We start from the raw sequence: 22,273 nt of genomic DNA, 5'->3' as shown, positions 1-22,273 counted from the left end.
TTACAGATATGGACCAGACACATTGCACCTCGTTTTTCTGCCAACGGAAAAAGCACATTCCAATCTGTGAATCTACAATCTACGTTCCTTCTACACAAGGGCAAAAACAACCCACAGGCATGTTTTGGCTTGTTTACCTATCAGTGTCAGTTAGCATGAGAACTTTGGCAGCATAACCTTTGGACATACCTCTGGGCCTATGTGCACCATTGAAGCTTGTATGGTTATGCTTGTGTTTCCTTGCAGAATTGAAATATCCAGGCCGTGTAAGCAGAAGTGAACATTTTGGTATGGCACTAAAGGTGACGTGTATAGGATTTTGTTCCCCTTCTGTAAACACAATTTTACACATGTAAATAATCCAACAATTAACATAATCCACAGTGTGACTAAACAAACACTATTTATTATTCAAGAAGTCTATACTATCAATTAATCATCACACAGTCTAAACGGATAGTACAATTGCACTTAGCAGCTAATAAACGTTCTCAATAAAGTGAGACTGTGCAACAAATTCAATTAATTGATCAATAACATAAACTAAACTTCTTCAGTAGAAATGCCACCTAGCAGCTGATATACATGCTTAATAAAGTGAGCAAGTACCATTATTACAGTTGTGTTACTACCAACAACAACAGGGCCCATAACAGTTCTGCTCGATAGATAGATGGAACTGCGACCAGGGCATGGATTACAGAAGATTCGCGCCAGCGCTAGTGCCATGTTGCACGATATTAGCAGCAGGGCAAAGTTTGCCCTAGTGCTAAACACATGTGGGCCATATTAGAAAACCTTTGCACCGCAGCAAGTGCAATTTTTCCTGGTGGGGAGGAGGTATCAGGAGGGGGCGCCGGATGCACCTGGGGCAGCAGCAGAAGCAATTAGGGGGTACTCCGGGCCTACAAGCAAATTTAAATGGCTTTGTGACCTGTGAAAGTTTCTGTAATCTTGCCCCTGGAGTCCCACCACAGGGTTTGCCACTCTTCCTGGGCATTAAAGCAGGAGGTTTGCCACTCCTCCTGCTTTAAAGGGAGTGGGAGGAGGCCGACAGGCGAAGCCGCCGGGAGAAGGCCAAGGGAAAAGGCCTTCCCCCCTCTCTGCAGCTCTCCGCTGCTCGACGGCGTTTGTCGGCGCGGCTGGCCACATCACTAAAGGTAAGGCTGCAATCATGCGCCTCAACGCTTTGACAGACCACCTGATGCCACCCCTACCCTCTGCAAGGAACGCGCGATTAAGATTGCGCACAGCCCTGGCCCCTCCAACCTCCCTCGCTCCGCTTCTCCACACGCGGAACAAACGCCTGGGGGGGAGAACATTCTGCTTTGCACAACATCGGCGGATCCAGGCAACCATGCGCCACCCGCCTGCCCTCCGTCACATGCCTCCTGCGGCTACTGCAGCACCACAACGCCCTTCAGTAGCAACGCCACTAGCAGACGCTGCCCCCACCAATGGACATAACCCACTCCAGGCTGGCCACACACCGCCTCCTGTCTCTACCATATCCACAGAGCAAGCGCTAGCTGACGTCTTTGCGCCCACCGTTATTGATGTGCCTAATGCCCCCACTGCTACCAAACTGCTTGCGCCTGATGCGCCTACTGTTATTGATGTGCCTAATGCCCCCACTGCTACCAAACTGCTTGCGCCTGATGCGCCTACTGTTATTGATGTGCCTAATGCCCCCACTGCTACCAAACTGCTTGCGCCTGATGCGCTTACTGTTATTGATGTGCCTGATGCCCCCACTGCTACCACTGTGCATGGTACCCCCAAGCTTGTACATGGATCTGTACCCACCACTTCTCTGAAATGTGGCCTGGTCAATGCCCGATCTATCCCAGCCCATGCCCTGGATATTCATGACCTCATACTCAAAAACAAGACAGACATCCTCATTATCACTGAAACCTGGCTGAATGAAACCTCGGGCCCAGCCCTCGCCCTTGCCATCCCAGATGGTTATACTATCCACAGACAAGATAGACCCCTCACTAGGGGCGGCGGAGTAGCTCTCATCGCCAAAGAAAGCCTTGCTATCAGAAGAACAGAAGGCAACCTAGGCCACAACTGTGACTACCTCCCACTCAAAATCAATCTCTCCCCTAATATGACTTTGTCCCTCCACATCGTTTATCGCCCCCCGGGGCCTATCACTGAATTCCATGAATCCCTTATTCACTCCCTCTCCAGCAACTTGAAAAAGACATCCAAAGTCCTACTCGCAGGTGACCTTAATCTTGGCCTTAATGATCCCAACGACGCCCACGCAGCCACCTTGGAAAAAGCCCTATCCACCTTAGGATTCGCGCAAGCCGTCTCCCTTCCCACCCACTCCAAAGGACGCTCACTGGATTGGATCAGCCACCACAACTGCCCAGTACTTATTACTAAGAACTCACCCATACCGTGGTCCGACCATCACTACATCCAATTCAACATCGATACCTCCAAAGAACCCCCCTGCCCACTATCCCCCTCCCTCCAGGGCTCTCCAGAAGCTCCCGTCAACTCACCGCGGAAAACATTACCCCACTCCTGAAAGTGCCCGCACTCCAGGCCCCCTTCTCGCAGGACCCAGAAACCCTTGCCAGATCCTTCAAGCTAGCAATCACCCAAGCAGTTGACGCTATTGCCCCCCTCACTCTCAGGAAAGCTAAGAAATCCAAGCACACCAATGTCTGGTTCACCCAGGATCTGCTCCAGATGCGTATAAAGAAACGAGCCGCCCTCGCAGCCTGGAAAGCCAACCCCAATGATGCAACCAAACTAGCTTTCAAGACCATCTCCAAAGACTATAAACTAAGCATAGTCCATGCCAAAGCAAACTCTTTTAACACTAGGATAGCCAACGCCAAATCCAGCACTAAGGAAATCTTCACCATTTTTAGGGAGCTGGAAACACCTTCCACCCCGCCACCCACGCTTCTAAAGGATGAGAAATGGTGCAACGACATCCAATCGGCCATGCTCAACAAACTAAACACCCTACAAACAAAAATCCAAGCTCACCAAAAGGCCCTTACCCTACTAATTGCCACTCAGAATAGCAAACAGAATAAAGAGACCAAAATCAAACCCTCCCCTGTATTCAACTTCAAGGACGTGACGGAATCTGAAGTCATTTCCCTCCTAAAAACCATTAAACCATCTAACTGTAAAGGCGACGCCTGCCCCTCTCAGCTCATTAAGGACTGCGGCGCGACACTTGCACCCTTCCTGACTGCATTCATCAATGCCTCCTTCCAGTCTGGCCATGTCCCATCTGACCTCAAGGAGGCCTGGGTACGACCGCTCCTCAAGAAGCCCTCCCTTGACCCCGCGGCACCAGGGAACTACAGGCCCATCACCACCGTCCCCTTCCTGCTTAAAATTCTCGACAAAGCAGCCTACCTGCAAGTCCAGAAATTCCTCGAGGATCACCACCTTCTGGGCCTTCGGCAGTCTGGCTTCAGGCCACGACACGGCACCGAAACTGCCCTCCTCGATTTAAAAAATCAAATGGACGACATCAGAGACGCTGGTAAACCAGCGCTCCTTCTGCTCCTTGATTTATCGGCCGCGTTCGACCTCGTGGACCACAATACTCTTTGCCATCACCTCTCCATCGCAGCAAACTTCTCCCCTAAAGCATGTGCATGGATCACCTCCTTTCTACAGGAAAGGGCCATGAAAGTCTTCTCAGACTCAGCATGCTCTTCCCCTAGTCAGATCAAATGTGGGGTGCCTCAGGGCTCCTGCATTGCGCCCACCCTCTACAACCTATTTACTAGGCCCCTTTTCAACCTTCTTGACACCATGGGTATCTCATATACCAACTACGCTGATGACACCCAGGTGCTCATCCCCCTCACAGGTGACTATGAGGCAGATAGGATCACCCTCAACTCCATCTACTGTACCATCCAAGCCTGGATGGCTGAAAATTGGCTATGCCTAAATAGTGACAAAACCGAGCTTCTGCTCATTGGGTCACCTACCATCCTGGCCAACCTCAACAAGAAATATCGCTCCTTCACCATCGATAATATACCCATCGCTGTGTCCCATACAGTAAAAACTCTGGGTGTCTACCTAGACTCTAATCTCACCATGAATAGACAGGTTAACGCCATTGCTGCCTCTTCAGCATACTACTCAAAACTGCTTAACGCAGTAAGACCCTTCCTAACGACACAGAACTGCCTTACTATCGCTAGAGCCACTATCGGCTCAAGACTGGACTACTGTAATGCTCTCCTCGGAGGCACCTCCAGCAAAAACATTGCCAAACTCCAACTTGTCCAGAACAATGCCCTTAGGGCTGCCACTGGATTCCCAAAAAAGGACCACATATCGGACCTAAGGAGACAGGTTCACTGGCTTCCTGTCAAACAGAGAATCATCTTTAAAATCCTCTCCATCACTCACAAATGCCTCCATGATCTGGCACCCCCCTACCTCGCCCAGCGCTTCGCCTTCCCCACCTCCACAAAGCCATCTAGGCTAGCCTACACCAACTTGATCACCAAGCCCAAAACCTGCAGAGTGCGTGCAGGGGGCTCCAGCTTCCCAGCCATCGCTGCCACCCACTGGAACGCACTACCTCCACACATTAGGGTAATCGAATCTCACCTAGCCTTCCGCAAGGCCATAAAAACCAGCCTGTTTGTCTGAAATGTCAGGCGCCGTATGCCCACCTGTACTCTGTAACCTAGCACATATGATGTAACCAAGTAACCGCATGTCCTAATGCTCTCATGCCTACGTACACTTTCATGTAAACAGCGCCTCAATGCCTTGGGGCTGTAGTGCGCTCTACAAATGTAAAAATAAAATAAAAAAAATAGATAAATAAATATGTCAGATACACATCTCTGCAACCATCGATCTCTAAGACGTCTTTATTTTATGACATTCTGGAATCATATGTTTCCATGATTCTTTGGCCTTACAAAGACATGTAACCTAAATCTAAGGTACGTCATTCTGACCATACGATCTGGCAACAGAGAGAAATACCCAGGAATGTATTAACTCTCTTATTAACGTAATCATAATGATTATATTACTTGTTATCAAATTTGGGTTGGCTAACAAATCTTCACAAGTAGTGCCTATTTTTTTCCAAAGTTGTTAGGCATTCTAGGTACAATTCATCCAAGCTTTCTTATGTGCATGTTAGACTGATAGTTCTCAAATTCTCATATAGCAATTGCTTAATGGGATTCACTATTTTGTTAAATTACATTACTGGTGTCTAATAAGGTTCGTAGTGGTCCCCAATGTATGTTTGCTGAAAATAAATTTTTGGTTTTACAGTGTACCTTCTCATTCATTTCCTGTTTTGATTTCCTCCAATACCGCTCTTGGAACCTCCCATTTCTACTACATCCCTTTAATGCTTAACCATACAACAAATCTTTGTGTTTAGGCTATGTTGTTCTTTGAAAGTGATATGTAGTTTGGGTTGCAAGGGAGTTTTGCTCCATTTTGTATTGTTTTCTTCAGTTTTAACACATTCACCCGTTAATAATTAATCAATTTTCCTCAATCACATTTTAGTTGTGAATCCAAAAGAAGCTGCACAACACTGCCTAAGAAGAGAGGGATTTTATTACATATTATGTTTTTGCATATCTGGGATTGCACCATGACCTCTTTGCAACATTACTGTACATGGATCAGTCTGAATGTTAACAGTACTGTGATAAACCTGACAGTGTCATAACTCCTTTCCCAGAGGTAGAATCACCTCATGTGGCCAGTGGACAGCAGCCTGACCCTGGGGAGGCTGTTCGAGTGAGGACCACACATTGCTGGCAACCCTCAGGGTAGTAAAGCAACATCATTGGGTCAGGCATGGTATCCCCCATTCCCTTTTAGGGAACACCTGTTCAGTACCTCAGGTAATCGTAGCAAATTATGGCAGTAATCCTTAATATTCTGCAACACTTAGTCATAGAACTTGCAAACACCCTGCAATCTTATCTGTAGCAAAAACTGTCACGAGAAAGAGAGCAACCAGAATTAAGTCTACTCAGCCAGACTGGAATTAATGGTCCAGCTGTTGGAGGAATCCAACTGGCTCCAAACAGCTCTTTTCACTCCTGTGGGAGGTCAAAGATGAAGCTGTGCAGAACTAGAGAGAGACCCGAATAGGTAGTGATTGCCTGGGACGCGACCTGTCAGGTGGACACATGAGTGAAGAAGGGACACGAGACCAAGCAGTCCTCTGACCCGAGACACAGATCGGGGGAAGCTCTGCCGCTTACATCAGAGTGGGGAGAGGACCGGCGAGTGTTGGAGACGCCAATGCATGGAGGATGCGAAAGCCGCCTAATAAGAAAGCAAAAATGGGATACCGGGGCACTTTGCAGCATGGAGTGAAGAGAAACCCAGACGCGAGGGTTTGTTTCCGAGGAAGTGAAAAATTTGGGAAAACCAAGCATTGTACGAGTCTTTGGCTTGCACCCATAATCTCATATGGTTAAATGAGTTCTCAAGGAAGACTCATACCCTTTTAGAGGTTGTCCTGGCAGGAAAGTACACCTGGATGACAGCAAGAGTGAACAGTGTAATTAAGACCTCAGAGGAGAGTGTACCAGGCGGTGTGCAAATCTGCACCTGCACCCTTAAGTGTAATAGTTGAAGTATACAAACTCAAGGAAGAATCATATATTTAGAGATATTAGGCCTCATTACAACTATTGCGGAATGGGTTTAATGGCGCCTCTAATGGTGCTGGCGCTGTTAAACTCATTCCGCAATATTACGAGGTTCCCTCGCGGGACCAGCTCTGGACGTCTGGTTTGACCAGACGTCCAGAGCGGGTCCCACGAGGGGACCAGGGAGCTAACAATGGGCCGGTCGTAATCGGCCCGTTGTTATCTCCCGCACCCATTCCCATTGAGCCCTATGGGGGCGCAAATGGGAATGGGGAAGGACCGGGCCTGGGTTCCCTGAAGGAAGAAATACCGGGCCCTCCATACTCGGAATGGCCCAGTATTTCCCCATTCAGGGAACCCAGACTCGGACATGGTTTTGGAGGCAGCCATGCCCTTGTTAAGGGCATGGCTGCCTCCAAAGTCGTAATGAGGCCCATTGTCTTTGCAGGAGAGTATACCAAGATATATGAGAGAGTGAAAAAGGCATTGGAGAAACCTGGCAACAGATATACAAGGTGTTTTGTAAGTTGAGAGAAACCTGGCAGGAGAGTATACCAGGTGTTTTGCGAGTCTGGGACCCACACTCAAATTGTATCAATTATGTGAGAGAACATGGCAGGAGAGTATACCAGTTGTTTTGTGAGACAGAGAATCTAAAGGAACATTCCTGCCCTTAAGATTTTGAACTGCATTTGTAGTATTTTAGAAAAGAGAATCCCAAGTAAGATTCATGCCCTTAGGTTTTTGAACTGCATTGGATGTGGAAAGGACCTGGGGAAGGGAGTAATTTCCCCTGGAGTGAGTTGCAACACCAGTAGAAGGGGCTTATCCTCCCTCTTCAGCTAAAAAGATCTTGATTATTCTTTTGAACTTTTGTTTTACTAGAGAAATACCTGGGACGGCAGCAATTCACTGGAACTCTGAACATTGTCCATGTGGAGCCTTTGTTGGATTTATGCCTTTTTGATGAACTTGAACATGTGTTCACTGTTCAACCCAAAGACAATTCACTTAACAACTTAGAGTTACTCTTAGAATGAGAGGAATAGTATAGGAGGACATTTTTGCTTTGGACATCTTGACACAGGACAGGCCCTTAGTTTTTGGTTGAGGTAGGGAAATACCCCCTAGATTAGGGACTTTTTCCACCCCTTTATTATTTACATAAAATATTATAGCAATGATCATGAGTCCTCTGTGGCCATGTCTCATTCCTGGTTCCTCACAGTACAGAGTATGAACATTAGTGTCACCATATTGAGGCTAGCATTGTCCACACTGAACAGTGTACAAATCTAGCACTCAAGTGGGCAAACAAGAGCAAGGATAACATGAAGACCCTGTGTCCTTCCTTTTGCTAATAGGGTTCACTACAGTTGCTATATTTGGTAGGGTGGGGGGTCATAAATATGTATTTGACCAGCAGAGAATTCCACCTAAGGTAAGTGTGCATTGACTTGAGGAACCAATGTGCACAGCATTAGGAGGCATTTTTGCATCTTTGAACTATAGTGAAGCCTCACATATAAGCATATAGTATACATATGTTTAAATGGTCTGTAAGACATATCTTTGCTGGGGCAGTAGAGCACTAGGATTCTATAATCTCAAACATTGAGGAACTAAAGCTATGTTAAACTCCAAGCTCTAATAACCATGAATTAGTTATTCCCACCCTTACAGTAACTCTAACAAGTCTCCCCTCCCACAATCTTGTAGAGGCTTAACTGTGTTCACAAATAGGTAGATGCTTATATGACAACACCTCTGATCCTCAAACTTTCTTAATATAACCACATACTCTTCCAGTCCATATTATTTGCTGCCCACAGATAACCAACTCTGTCCCACCAAACACATGCATACTCCTTCACACTCTAGAATGGAGAGAGGGAAGTCCCACGTTAACGTTTCATCATCAAATACAACACAGAACACACATGCCTGCCTGCCCCAGTCCAGCCCCAATTATCTAGGAAATTCTTTTCATCAAGGCAACTGTGGTTAGATCCCATTTTGCATAGATCAAGTACTCAGTAATATACCCGAGGGATTCACTTTGACTTTCTTGTGTTGATACATAAACCTCCCCCACCTGCATCTCCATCAAACTTCATGAAGTGCCCTGTATCTGGAATCTCTTTCAGTCTGGAATGATTCTACATGTGGTAAAAGAGAGGTAGCTTGCACAATGCTTGGAGAATGGTTGCGCCTTTCGTTTCTCTAAGTCCAGTTTTAGAGCCAGCTTTTGAATAGAATATAAATGGGGTGGATGATTTGCTCATGTCAATGGACAGAAGTACTTCAGTCATGTTCATGTTGCATCTGTCAAAAGCCTTTAAGATGATTGATTGTTGTGGGCTTTTGGCCCATTCCTAAAAACTGGAGTGTAGATTGGTGGGTGCATTTTTTAACTGTTTTTCTCCTTCCTGAATTTCAAAAAGAAACTTTTCAATGTCATTTCCAATGTCATGCCACTGCGACTGTCCACATTAAGGTCCCATATGGGTCGATCCTCCCCAACCTATTGTTCATTGTGTATGCCAAGTCACTGGTTACTGTCAGGATGTGAGGAATAATTATGACGAGGGCACACAAATTTGAGTCCCTTTCCCTACCTTCAGAAGCACAGTTACAATACATCTTCTAAAAAAGCTGGATCTCAACTCTCTCTGCCTATGAAACTACCAGCCTATCTATCTTCTTCTTTTGATGTTGTTAGAGAATTAATTATGATTAGCACAAACTCTATTGATGCCTTGCACATAGCAATTGTCTCAATTACTACCAGTTTGGAATTTCTCCCTCAAGGGGAACTGAAACTATTCCCACTTGTGATTTTTCAATCTTAGAATAGTTAGCAATGGCAGCACTTTCTTGGATCATATTGTAAGAGATATCTCAGCAGCCTTCTGCAACATTGACCATAATACACTGTTACACCATCTGGGAGAGATTGGTCTCAGAGGCATCGCTTTTTGTCTGTTAATTCCTGTCTCAACCATTGCCAGCAACCTATTTATATTAGATGTGATACGTCCTCCTTTGCCTTCACTGTTTTATGGTGTCTCAGGGTTCCTCAATTTGTACTTTTGCTTTTGGATTCTTTAGGTATGCCAGTGACACTCAGGTTCTGAATAGACTAGATAGTAATTATGAAAATTCCTTCACCTGTTTATTGTCATGCCTTTTAGCAGTGCCATGATGAATGAAGGAAAATTGGCTTCAAATCATTAATGTAAAAGCTTAATACGCCGGTATAAGAAGATTCTTCCAATCTTTTCGATTTTGAGTTTTCTCTTAAAGCTCAGAGTAGATCTGTCACATCTTGTCTCATCCACCTTCATGTTCTTCATAAGGTCTCTACATTTCTTTCTCTGAACACTTTGAAAAGTATGATAAGTTTGGATGTTGTTACCTCCTGTTAGGATTCCAGGAAGACTCAAAATTATTATTTGTTGTATAGTATTTCTACAATTTATACAATGTTCTGTTGGCCTCTTAAGTGAGTCATTATAAAAACTGCAGAAAATAAAGTTCACATTTACGTATTGTTTTCTCTGTTTTTTCCTCACAGTTTCATCTCCCTGATAGAGAAATCGATGCTCATGAAAGGTCACTCCCTGAGAGTTTGTTTCTTCCGTAGAAAGAAGACGCCATGATGATCATTTAATCGCCAAGTGCATTTAGTTATCTGAAGTGCTTAATGATTTGCTTTAATTATCCAGCTCTTAGAGAGGCATAATGTTTTTTAATGGGCTCATTCTCCACGTATGTGGCACAACTACATGTCTTCTTCTTCTGAATTTGATGATGTGATGTAATGTAAACTGCTTCCATCAATCCGTTGATTCAAACACATATTAAAGTGAATCTGAAATTGCACCTGGTCTTTTCACAAATACATTTGCTCAGAATCAATTACAGGCTGTACTTTATTAACCAAATATATTGGAAAATTTGAAACAGAAACAGGCATTGAGATGCAAAAAGAGGAAACACAGTTTGTAAAAACTCTGGTATGGAAATATGAAGCTTTCACTTGACAGCATGGATTGTTTCTTTGGCATCTTGTGCAAGTAACTTGGAAGTCCAGGAACAAGGAAGCAAGATACAAAAAACTCTTGGTGAAAATGTCAAGAATCACAAGGGTAGAACAACACAATGCATGTGAGCCAAAAGAATCCAGGGGATCAGCAAGGTACAAGTGGGAAAAATGGACCAGAGTTTTGGAAGTGAAGGCACAAGGAAGTTATTCCAATGGAAAAACAATTGCACTGGGGGAAAACACAATTCCAATGATGGCTCCTTTGCCAACATTATATTTTGGTTGGAAGGTGTACAAGTCGAAACAAAGGCTTTAATGAGTTATGTCCAAATTTCTACCACAACTTGTCTCAGAGGTGCAACAACTTTGATGATAAACAGGTAATAGGGCATGGCATACCTCCTTAAATCTGCCATGGGCCATGGTCAGGCTCCACTTTCCAGAGATGTGAGTCAGTAGAAATAGCTTAATTGATGCACAGTAAAAGGTTGCACATCTTTTGAAATAGTGGAATAGTAACACTCTAAACAGCAAAATAGGAGCCTAGAACAATATAAATGCTCTGCCCCCCACCCCTGCCACCTACCACTGCAGCCACTTGAACAAATGTCATTCTGCTGCCTACATGCCGGGACACCCTAACAGAAAAGATCACCTCTAAAATGTTGCCCATATGTTATATCTCTGCCACATGTCTTGGGGTTTGACCAGGACCAATCATTGCCCAACTGGATGGGTTAAACATAATGGGGACCTGGACTCCTCCAAGAACAGGGGATACCCCTTGTTCTTGGAGGAGTCCAGGTCCCCAGTCCAAAATTCCAACTCCTAGTCTAAAATTTAAGATTCCCAAATTCCAACAAAGTCATTAGCATTCATTTCAAGACCCTTCTTTTGTCATGGATAGGTCTAGTTTTTGTAAGATGTATTGACCCTGGAGAGGTAGATGGCTTACAGTATTCCTTGGAGTAATTGTGACTGGAATGACCAAGTGTGTAATTCTCCTTCACTTGCAAATCCCTGACTGTGATAAATTGGGTAGGCAATCATCATGCCACGGTTTGTTGCATGGGTAGTATTTTCTCCCGCTACCTAACAGCATATGCTATGATCTTCAGTTGGTGCTGACAACCCTAATTTGACCCCCATATCACTTTGTATCTGTTTTGTGGTTATTTCACCCTGCTTGCTAAATGTAGAGAATACTGTGCCCTTAAATTAAATCTGTTCTGCTCCTGCCATCTTCTGTCATCAGGTCTTCAATAAGCTCTCTGTCTTTGTCTGAATTGTGCCTGTGAGCACTCTGTCACAGTAGTCTCATTGAGCTGACAAACTTCTAGTTCATGGCTCTGCACCAAGGTGACACCCTAAGTCCTTAGGCAGTGATCCATACAAGTCTTGTGAAATCATCCCTCCCATCCTAACACCACTGTTCTCCCAAACTTTTTTGTGAGCCTCTTCCAAATATCACTTCCACTCATCCAACCTTTCATCTCTCTACTGATTGTTTTTCCCCTTCCTCAGTAGCCTACTTTCCCTCCACCTCTCTCCAGCTCTTCTGTCTCTTTAACAGAAGCTCCCAGTCCCAGAACCTAGATGTGTATATGAAATGATATGAAATAATATGATATGGAATTTATAACACACCTATAAACAAGTGTTTCAAGGCATGATATCTTGCATTGTGAATGTATGTGAGCATACCAGTTTTGCCATGGATTTTTGACAACTATCTGTATGAGTCACTGGTGCTCTCTATCTCTCTATCCTGCATTGGGAGGACTGGGAGAGCTCTGGAGGATGTCCAATTAATCATTTCCAGGATTTGCATCTGGAGCGGGTTGTTCCTTTGTGTCTTCAGATTTCCCAAATATATTGTATCATGTGGCCTAGTAGCATTGCCCAATATCTCCTCCTCTTTTTTCTGTTTCCTCACACATGTTTAGATTCCCCCATTGTTTAGCTAGTCTTCCAAAAATGGATTTCTTTCCCTGAATTTAAATACATGTGATATGATCCTATTTCCTGTTAGAATAGTCATTTCTTACTTTCAGAGAATTGGAAATTAAATCAGTCGAGGCACCATTCCCTGAACAGGAGGAAAAAGGACAGTGAATACTAATTTAAATAAGTTCCAGGGATGGGCTCAACTGCTTGACCCTGAAATGTGCTTAACCAGTGCTAAACTTTGTTTGCATCTGCTGCCAGTGTGACAGGTGCAGGGAAACTCAGTACTACTAATGCTTCACTGAAAAGGCTGTTCCTTCTATTTCTATGGTGAGTTTGGATTTAGGGTACACCACCCTGTGCCTTTGTTCTCCTCTGATCTGTACCTGCCTCTTAGGGGTAGCTGTTGTGGAAACTTCAAATTAGCCCTGACAATAGGTTGGTGAGTTGCTGAAGCTAATAATGCTACAGTCATAATACGTTCGACTTGTCTATATACATCCAGATCATCCACGTCCCTAATCCAACATATCACCTCCTGGGTCCTTGTATTCCTCTTCCACCCCCTCGAATATCCATGGTGGTGAACGTCTTCTAGTTCGGTCAGGTGTCATGTGAGTTGAAGCCATAAGTTCTTCCTGGTGAAGATGCAGACAAGCAGAAGCAATGTGGTCAGCCTGCACACTAGAGGGGAGGGTTCAGCTGTGTTCAGGAGGGCTTTGTAGTTGAGATCCGTGACCAGAGTTGAGCTACCTCATATCTTCCATCTCTACAGAAAGCTTTATTTGAAGGTGGATATACCACTAGATTATGTGGAAGATAGGCTCTTTAATGCCCACTGGTGGTCTCAATGACATCATCAAGGGATGGGTTATACAGTTGTCTGACTGCTTAATGTAGGCAAGGAGGCCAGAAATTAGTGATTTATTCAAGGGTCCATGTGATTTTCATTTCTACCAATGTCTAATTCCACAACAATGTAATCATATTTGGACCGGGTTTGTGACATTCCTTTTTCCAGGACCTCCTGATTTCATTCTCATGGTTACGCTGATGTCCCACACAGTGTCAGGATAGGGATGGTTTCATCGCTAGACTTATACTAAGATATCCACTTTGGTAATTTAGTCTTCTTTTTCTCCTCCTTTGGTGTACGTACCTTCTCAGTTTCTGCAAAGCTGGACATCTTGACTCCTATGAGCTACCCCTCCTCACTTGGGCCTATTGACAAATATGGATGATCAGAAGGTGGGCCGCATACTGAGGTGCCCTTGACAATATTTGAATGGACTCCCTTGTAACTAAATGTGGCCCGGCCAGCCCACTACTCAACCGAGGGTCCAGGTAGATAGATGTGCACATCCTTAATTTGGCTCATTTATCAGTGGAATAGAGGCATTCATTCAATTATCTACTTGTATATGGCTCTGTGGTTCTCACACATGACACATAGGAAGAAGATTCATTGACACACAAAAAAGGTTTCACAGCTTGTGAAATAATGGAAATAATTCCTCATAGCAAAAGTATAGGAACACAATAACAGAAAGGCTCCCTCCACTACACAATCTCTCAGCCCAAGCTTCACCTGCAGGGTGACTGCAAATTAGCACACTCAGAAAGTAAGAATACCATGCAATGCTTCCAAGCTTGCTACTCAGATTAACCTTCTATGTCACCATGACCTGCGTGTGACTTGGTTCAAGCCCTAAGATCCTAGACTCCCTTATAGAGCTGTCTCCCCTTGTATAGATGACCTATGTTCCTGAGTCCAAATGTCTAGGTGCTATTCTAAAAAGCAAGGTTCCCAGAGTACAATAAAGTCATCCACTCTCTGCAGGTGTCATGGTGTCCTACCACTCCTCCTTTTGCCATGGAAAGGTTTGGTGCTCATAGACCCTAAAACCAGCATAAAAGCAGGTGTTCCTGCCACCCCAGATGGGGGGCACTCAAATGCTCATAATCAGAAAGAGATCCAAAGGACATCATTTAGAAAAATAACTCTTTTAATAACTCAATATCATGACTGAATCAAATGGCAGCAAAGAGAAGATTTAAACTTTAGAGAACAGACAAAAAATAACAGCTTAACTTATTATGAAACAGTCCACAGCAGCCAAGCAAACTCACATCTGATGTTGTCAAACATCATTCACCATTCATGGCAACAGATTCTATGGCCTCAACATAGAAGAAAGCATCACATTCTCCTAATTTCACCCTGCGGCCACTTCACAAATCACTCTGACCACTTTCTACATTACATGTAATTTAGAAACGTCTTTGTTAGGGAAATTAAGAACTGTAAACAGATTCAATACAATAGTAAGAAAACATTTCTGTTCACTAAATATGTACTACACGCATGTGATAATCTCAAACAGTGCCCAAAATAATGAAGGCCCACAAACAAATAAATAGGACACACTCCAGCAACTAGTGATGGAATAAATAGCCATGGTTGTGACCCCCCCCCAGTTGGGCGTTTACAGGACGGCTAAGATAAACACCAAGACCAAAGCCCAACTTCAAAAATGAACAAACCACCATATTTGTGTAATTTGAAAAAATGAAACTGTGTATAATTTAAGCCATTAGATACAATGGGCCTCATTACGATTTTGGCAGTAGCCATGCCGTATTGGCGGCATGGCTGCTGCCAAAATCGGGTCCGGGTTCCCAGAATGAGGAATTACCGGGCCATTCCGAGTTCCGAGGGACCGGTAATTCCTCCCTCTGGGAACCCTGACCCGGGCCTGCGAGGGGACCTTGTAATCAGGTGGTACGGGGTTGACGGCTCTGGCACCTTTACTGGCGCCGTTAACCCCTTACCGCCTGACTTGTAATGAGGCCCAATGTCTCAGTGCATTGATATATGGATTTTCAAATGCAAAAAGTTATAATGTGCCATGCTAAAATTCCAATGAAATAATTTTCAGCTAGATGGAGCCCCTACTTGAGCACATCACTCTCCAGGACTGATGCTTACCAGGATATTAATGAGAGTTGCCTGAATCCTGTAGATTATGAGCATTGCTTGAAGAATAAAAGCTACTCCAGGGATAATCAGAAAATTCCTAATGGCAACACCTAAGTGAAAAAATATATCTTGGTAGAAGCGGGGTTGTTAGGCAGAATCATATGCAGTGCCCTTTGGGAGCACCACACACAATTAAGACTACAAGTGTAAGTACAAATTCACCTTTGGTACAAGCCTGTACTACACAATAAAGTGGTAACGATGGCTGAGCAGCCAGACTTATCTCAAGAGTAAAGTGAGCAGTATCAAAAGTTACACAAAGGACAGTGATTGCTATGGTTCAAACAAACACTGACTCAAGTTTTCTGAGTAAAAGAATATACATTTATTTACACCATCAGTTGTAAAACAGTTCACTAATATAAAGAAGCAGAAAATCACAATCTTAATACACTACACACCACCTAATGAATTCTGGACAAGTTAAGTTCAAAATGAAGTGTGAGCAAAATGGCACTCCAGCAATTTAAAAAGGAAGGGATAGACAAGGGGCCTCATTACGACACTGGCGGTAAGAGGTTAACAGCGGCGTAAAAGGTGTTGGCGCAGTTAAACCCTTACCGCCTAATTTCAAGGTCCCTTTGCTGTCCCGACCTTAACGGCTGGTTTTACCAGCCGTTAAGGAAGGAACCCGCAAAGGGACTTTCGAGGTAATTACGGTACCGCAATTTGCTGTACCATATTTACCGCCTTCCCCATTCCCATTGAGCCCTATGGGGGCAAAAATGGGAATGGGGAAGGGCCAATGGTGAATGGGGAATTACAGCCCCGCCAACCTTGGAATGGGGCGGTAGTTCCGCCATTCACCATGGCGGAGTTGGTAAAATACTGGCGTTAACCATGGCACTAATAGCGCCATGGTTAACGCCAGGGTTGTAATGAGGCCCAAGGTTGTTCAAAATCAAGGAGCACAACCAAGTAAGTAGGCAGGGCAATCTAGAAAAGGCTTACTACAACTAGGATTCAAATCATTAGGCCTGGGCCAATGTTAATGGTTCAGAGTCTTTGCAGAGGATCACACAGTTCAGAGTAGTTTGCGGTTAAGTCTATGCCAAGAGTTCGAAACGAAGTTGGTCATAAGAAAAGTTATTTAAAAGAGTAGAGAAGGACAAGCCCTTGGATTATAGAAAGATTTCAAACACTTTCACCGCGGTCGGACGGGATGAAAGACCGGATTTGAACAGTACCTTAGTAGAAGAAGAATGCTGTAGCTGAGGCAGAAGTTCCTGGCAGGTCCTGCAGGCTTACGGTTTCTGAAGTGACTGTCGGACTGACAAGAAGGAGGAAGACTGCAGGGTCCTGCACTGCCCAGGGAAAAAACAATAGCAGAGCAAAGCTATGAATAAAAGGTGCGTTCCTGGTCCTCCTGGCTATCCGGTTCACTGCAGCAATGCACAGCAAATTTGACCAGGGGTGGGAGGCCTTGCTTGGTGTTTGGCGAACTAGTTGGTCCCACCAGCTCAAGGGAAGAAGATTCCTTGCAGATCTTCTCTGTCATCAAAGTTTAGGAGATTCGGACCTGCAGCAGGGATTCACCGGGAGGTTCAGTAGTTGCAGTAGACCTCTTCCTTCAGCTTATCTGCGGTTCTCTCAATCCAGTGGTGACTCTGCCTTCCAAGTCCCAGAGACCTGCTTTTTATGCAATTTTCCCCCATTCATACAGCCTGGCTCTCAATTACACAGCAGGGTGGCTGTCCTGGCAGGACAGTCACCTAGCCAATCAAACAATAGTGTGACTTGGGTCTCCAAGGAGACCCTGTGCAGCAGGCCCAAAACCCCTCCCTCACATACTGTCCCCCCAGACACTCAGGCTTCTAAAGAGCGCTTCTGTGCAGAAGCCTGCCAAAGGACGGCGAACAAAGGAACCAATCCTGGTTTGGCACACAGAGTAAAACACGAGAAAGACCTTTACAAAAAGAAATGGCGAATAAACCCAGCCAGAACCAAATAGAATTAAAAGGGATCCAGCGGATTAAAGTTCGAGGCTACTAACTTAGCCTAAAACATTACCAAGGCTATTTTCATAGTCCGCGGTAGGAAAAAAATGGTAGATACCACTGCCACCAGCCAAATCTTAAATAAATAATTTTCCATGAGAAACAGACAAAAAGGGATAACTATTAACCCTTTCCAGTACTCTATGGAAGATAGTTTTTACTAGGTCTGTGAATTTAAAAACACTAATAAAGTCAAATATAACTTTACATGTTCTGGGAGACAGTAGTCAGTCCCAGAACATGGAGTTTAAAGTGGGAAGTCTGAAAAAGATGACCTGGTATCACTGCACTAAAGGTGCTGTGTGACACACAGTAAAAAGGTGATGCCTCTGGAGTAGGTGAGACTCCAGTCTATAAATACAAAAATTTAAAATACACAGCAAAACACATGTAAGAGTGGGAAAAAAGGCTCACACTCTTACCAGGTGAAAAAAAAGAAATCCTAGAAATCCAGCAAAGCTGCGGAGGGACTCAGTAGGTAAGGGAAATTACTAAAGTTAATGCATTGTAATGCATTGGGGGCATGTATGGTTTCCAAATCTCCCAGCGCGCACAATCGCGGTATCCATGTTTATTTATTCCAATGAGGCAGTGACGCCACTTGTTATGTATGCATGATGTCTTCACACATATACACAAAACTAAAACATGGCCGCAAAGAGAACAATCGCGGCATGCCGAGAACGCTACACCCTAACAATGGTAGCGCAACGTTATTGAAAGATAGGTAAGTGGAGACCAAACACGGGGAATCTTTGCATTATTGACCATAACTATCCTTTATGGGATACTATTTCTGATAAATACCCATAACATGATATTTTCAAAACACTATCATTACTGACTAATTACACTTGAGCAGCAGGACAAGTTATTAACTCAATAGGTGAGTGTTATTGTGGCATAAAATGCTACTAATATCCTAAACTAGTAACTAAACATTAAATACTAATCTTTTATTATAAATAGATGCAACTCATTAAGTATATAGGACAACTACGTTACGAACACAGAGCAATTCTCATTTTATGGAATACTTGTTTGAGTAATAAAATAACTTAGGAGGAACAGCACCAGGGGAAACACTACTGGTGCCCATTATATGGGAATGATACAATCCAGGTGGAGGCTCACATAGGAGATCAAAACCAATCGCATGCTCTCTGGTTTTGTGGGGAGTGCTCCTGTGTTGATGCATGTGGTTTGTTAGAGGTACCGTAATATAAAATTATGATTCAATTTCAAACCAAATCTTTTTCAACAATGTTATTATAGAAGATACTGACAACTTATGTTGCTTTTCTTCTCTCTTCGCTTTTCTTTCTTGTGTTTTGTGCATTTTTATAATATGCTTTATAATTAAGAATTTGTTATCTTATTAATCTGGTTTTTGGGATTTTAAATACTGCCTTGAATAGTGAGATAGTCTTGATAAATATTGATGGGTCGAAACACATGTTGACTATATCTTCCAAGGACAGAAGAGAAGAATTTGTATAGAATGACTGCTAAAGCTACATGATGCGACTATATCTTCCAAATGCAGCAGAGCAGAATTTGCATAGAATAACTGCTAAAGCTACATGATGCTATCTAAAATGTGTGAATAAATATTTAAGACTAGCACAAGGTTTATTTATTACAGTCAATAATAAGATTTAGATCAAGTGCAATCAATTCTGTTAAGGATTTATAGTTTATTGGTTTCATAATAGGTGTGGGGCATCACCTTTCTTAACTAGATTGCTGCTGATCGCTTACACTATTGACCAGGGAATCTGGAGCGCATAAGCACCCTGATGGTATTCCCCAACTGTGATAATTGCATTTAGTACACAAGTCAACATCATCTGAAATGACAGAATAATTCACTTGACGTTTGCCACTGCAAACAACATATTTATGTAGCATAGGCCATGCTCTAATTTCTGATGTGCAGTTCTGCGAATTATAAGGAAAAATGTGATTATTGTTGAATTTTGCTTTTACATTTTTTGGGCTCCACATCTTTTGTTTAGTATAATCCCATACAATTTGTTGCACTGTGGTAAGATATCATGAATTCAGAGAGTTCTGTTTTAAACTAGGGCATTCTGTATCTCCTGTTTTCACATTCTTTAGTTAAAATTCAGTATTTGAGCAAAATGTTTTCATGAGCCAAAATTATCGCTCTCAGAGTTTAGTTTATTGTAAAATCTGCACCATAGGTCAGGTGCTGTCTCTTAGGTGTGCAGGTTACTAGCTGCATTCCACAGTTGCACCCAAATCTTAGCAATAGGAAAATATTACAATAGCGAAGCAGTGAAAAAGTCACTATTCCTGCACCACTCGCTTTGAATATAGTCAGTGTACATTTGTCTTTTATTCACCCTTCACTATATCAGCGCCACAAACATGATCAACTTCTTCTAGGTCTTCTTTGCCTAGATCTTCAGCTGGCTTTGTCTTGCTAGTGCTGTGGCTTTGGCTTGGTCTTTTTTCTTCGGATAAGTGTACTTGGATCTTTGGGGTATACATTCTTCATTGGGGTGAGGAGTTTATACCAATCCATTTGTTCCCTATCCTTTTCTACTGCTTTCGTCCATGAGGCTGGAAAGAACAGTAGTTAAATTAACTAAAGAGAGCTTTATTAAGGCTAGTTTAATACAACATAATAACAGAGTTGTAATTTTACATATTTCTTTATATTTCCTATTTTGTACTCTAATCTCTACATCAAAGTCCATAAATCTAACAGAGATGTGATTGTAATATAATGTTAAATATTCCACGAACATTCATCCTTTCATCTAATAAATTGAATTTATAATTTGTATGCAGATTTTATTCTATTCCGAGTTATTCTCATTGGTGGCAGAAACTGATTGCTCGATTATTAATCTAAGAGAGTTTTGGGGATGACAGGTCTTCAGATGATTCACATGGAGCCAGCATTCCTCTGTCTGTTCCTCTTTTGGTACTTTTGCTTTGTAGGCAATGGGAGGGATCTTATCTATGACCTTGAAAGAACCTCTTCATGTTACGATCATTTGCGGGACATTGGGGCACGGTTGCAGCCCTCCCAGGAAGTTGAACCCCCCTGTCTGCTTCCTCCCGCTGCAAATAGGCTGTGGGTTTCTGCAATGAATTGGAATACTGCTCGTGCGTAGATATGAGAGGACTTAAGTTTGCTGATCTGTGAGTGAATTCCCTCTCAAACCCTTATTCTCATAGCGTGGTTTCCATGAGCATGCATCGACCCATTAATTCTCACCTGTAAATTATTAATGGTGAGCTCTCCATCCTGCTACTTCTCGCAGGGGCGCTTTGAGGATGAGGACCGAGTTCCTTCACTGGTCCTTCATACGTGGTGTCCAGTCTAGCTGCAACTATTCCATGCCTTTCTGGTAAGTGTCTTTCAGTTTTCTCTTTGTCTTGAAGTATTTGTATTGTCTTTCTCACAGCCTGTTGTGAACTCTGTAATAATGTCTATCCTTCTCCCAAATAGGTGTGATTGTGGACCAGCAGAGCTACAGAGCATGAGGTGGCTCCAGGTGAGGAGTAGAGGATCCTGCGGCAGTCCGGCAGCAGGTAATTGAGCTTTTAAGGATATGCGTAAAAAATTTTGCAAGCGCGACCTCAAACTGAATGTTCGTAATGTCTAACCTTGCCTTTTGTCCTTTTGCAGGGTCCACCTTCGTGGATGAAGAAGATGCCGTTCTGAGGTGCCCAGAGCTGAAGACCTGCATGCCAGAGGATGAAGAAGATGTCGTGCTGCGGTGTCCAGAGCTGAAGTCCTGCATTCCGGAGGATGAAGAATGGATGCCAGGCTCAGCGTTGAATAATGCAGGTGAATGCTGACTCCAGGAGGTAAGCATATGGGCAGGAGACTGGATTCCCAAAGGTAAGTGGTGCTTTATCCCAGGCGGCGGTGAGATTATGCAGATTAACGTGAAGCGTGCGCCTTGGGGTTGGGATGGCTTTTATAGCTGAGCTCTTAAGGCCACGCCTACTAGTTCTGTACTGCTTGCCACACCTTGCCACTCCTTGAAGTTGCACATGCAGCTTATAGATGGAAAGCTGCACGTGCAGCTCAAGATGGAAAGACACACCCGGACTGACTGCACACACATGGAAAGTTGCTGAAAAGCATTCCTACCCATAATAAAGAGTCTTGCTTATGTTTCTCTATGAGCCTGGTGCCAAAGGCGCCAGGACTGAGTACAACCGGGCCCCCTGTGTATAAACGTTCCAAAGGGATGTGTGTGAACCATGCTACCCCTTGTTCCCACAACTTGCTGGTGCAGCTCCTCTGGTCCTGGGCAAGTGGCCATGACACTCCAAGATGAAAGGAATTTGCACTATTTATAGTGGTTCTTTTGGAAATTATAAAGGTAAACCTGATAACCTACCTTGTATTCCTTTATGGTGGTCTTCAGGTCAACTGAGTTTTCACACTCACCACAGTCTTCTCCAAGTTCTGCTGTGCATATGCAAAAGTATAGTGGAGCTGCTCCCACAACCTATCCACATTTTCATGAGCATCAGAGATGTTGATCAATGTCTGATCCTATGTTCAATACGACAGATTTTGAGGTAAAACATTTTG

General features: G+C 43.6%; 1 protein-coding gene across 1 annotated transcript in view; it reads left to right on the top strand.

Moving 5' to 3' along the window:
* Nucleotides 1–1,003, top strand: part of LOC138504994 (embryonic protein UVS.2-like) — a 138,243-nt gene extending 137,240 nt beyond the window's left edge. Inside the window, exon 13 of the mRNA XM_069625355.1 lies at nucleotides 978–1,003. Coding sequence (XP_069481456.1) covers nucleotides 978–1,003 — 26 coding nt within the window. The remainder of the gene's footprint in view (nucleotides 1–977) is intronic.
* Nucleotides 1,004–22,273: the final 21,270 nt, after the last annotated feature.

The sequence above is a fragment of the Ambystoma mexicanum genome, chromosome 11, assembly GCF_040938575.1.
Source record: "Ambystoma mexicanum isolate Mex_15411 chromosome 11, UKY_AmexF1_1, whole genome shotgun sequence".
In the NCBI taxonomy this organism is placed as follows: Eukaryota; Metazoa; Chordata; class Amphibia; order Caudata; family Ambystomatidae; genus Ambystoma; species Ambystoma mexicanum.
The sequence above is the reverse complement of the archived record's forward strand: the minus strand, read 5'-3'. Positions and strand labels throughout refer to the sequence as shown.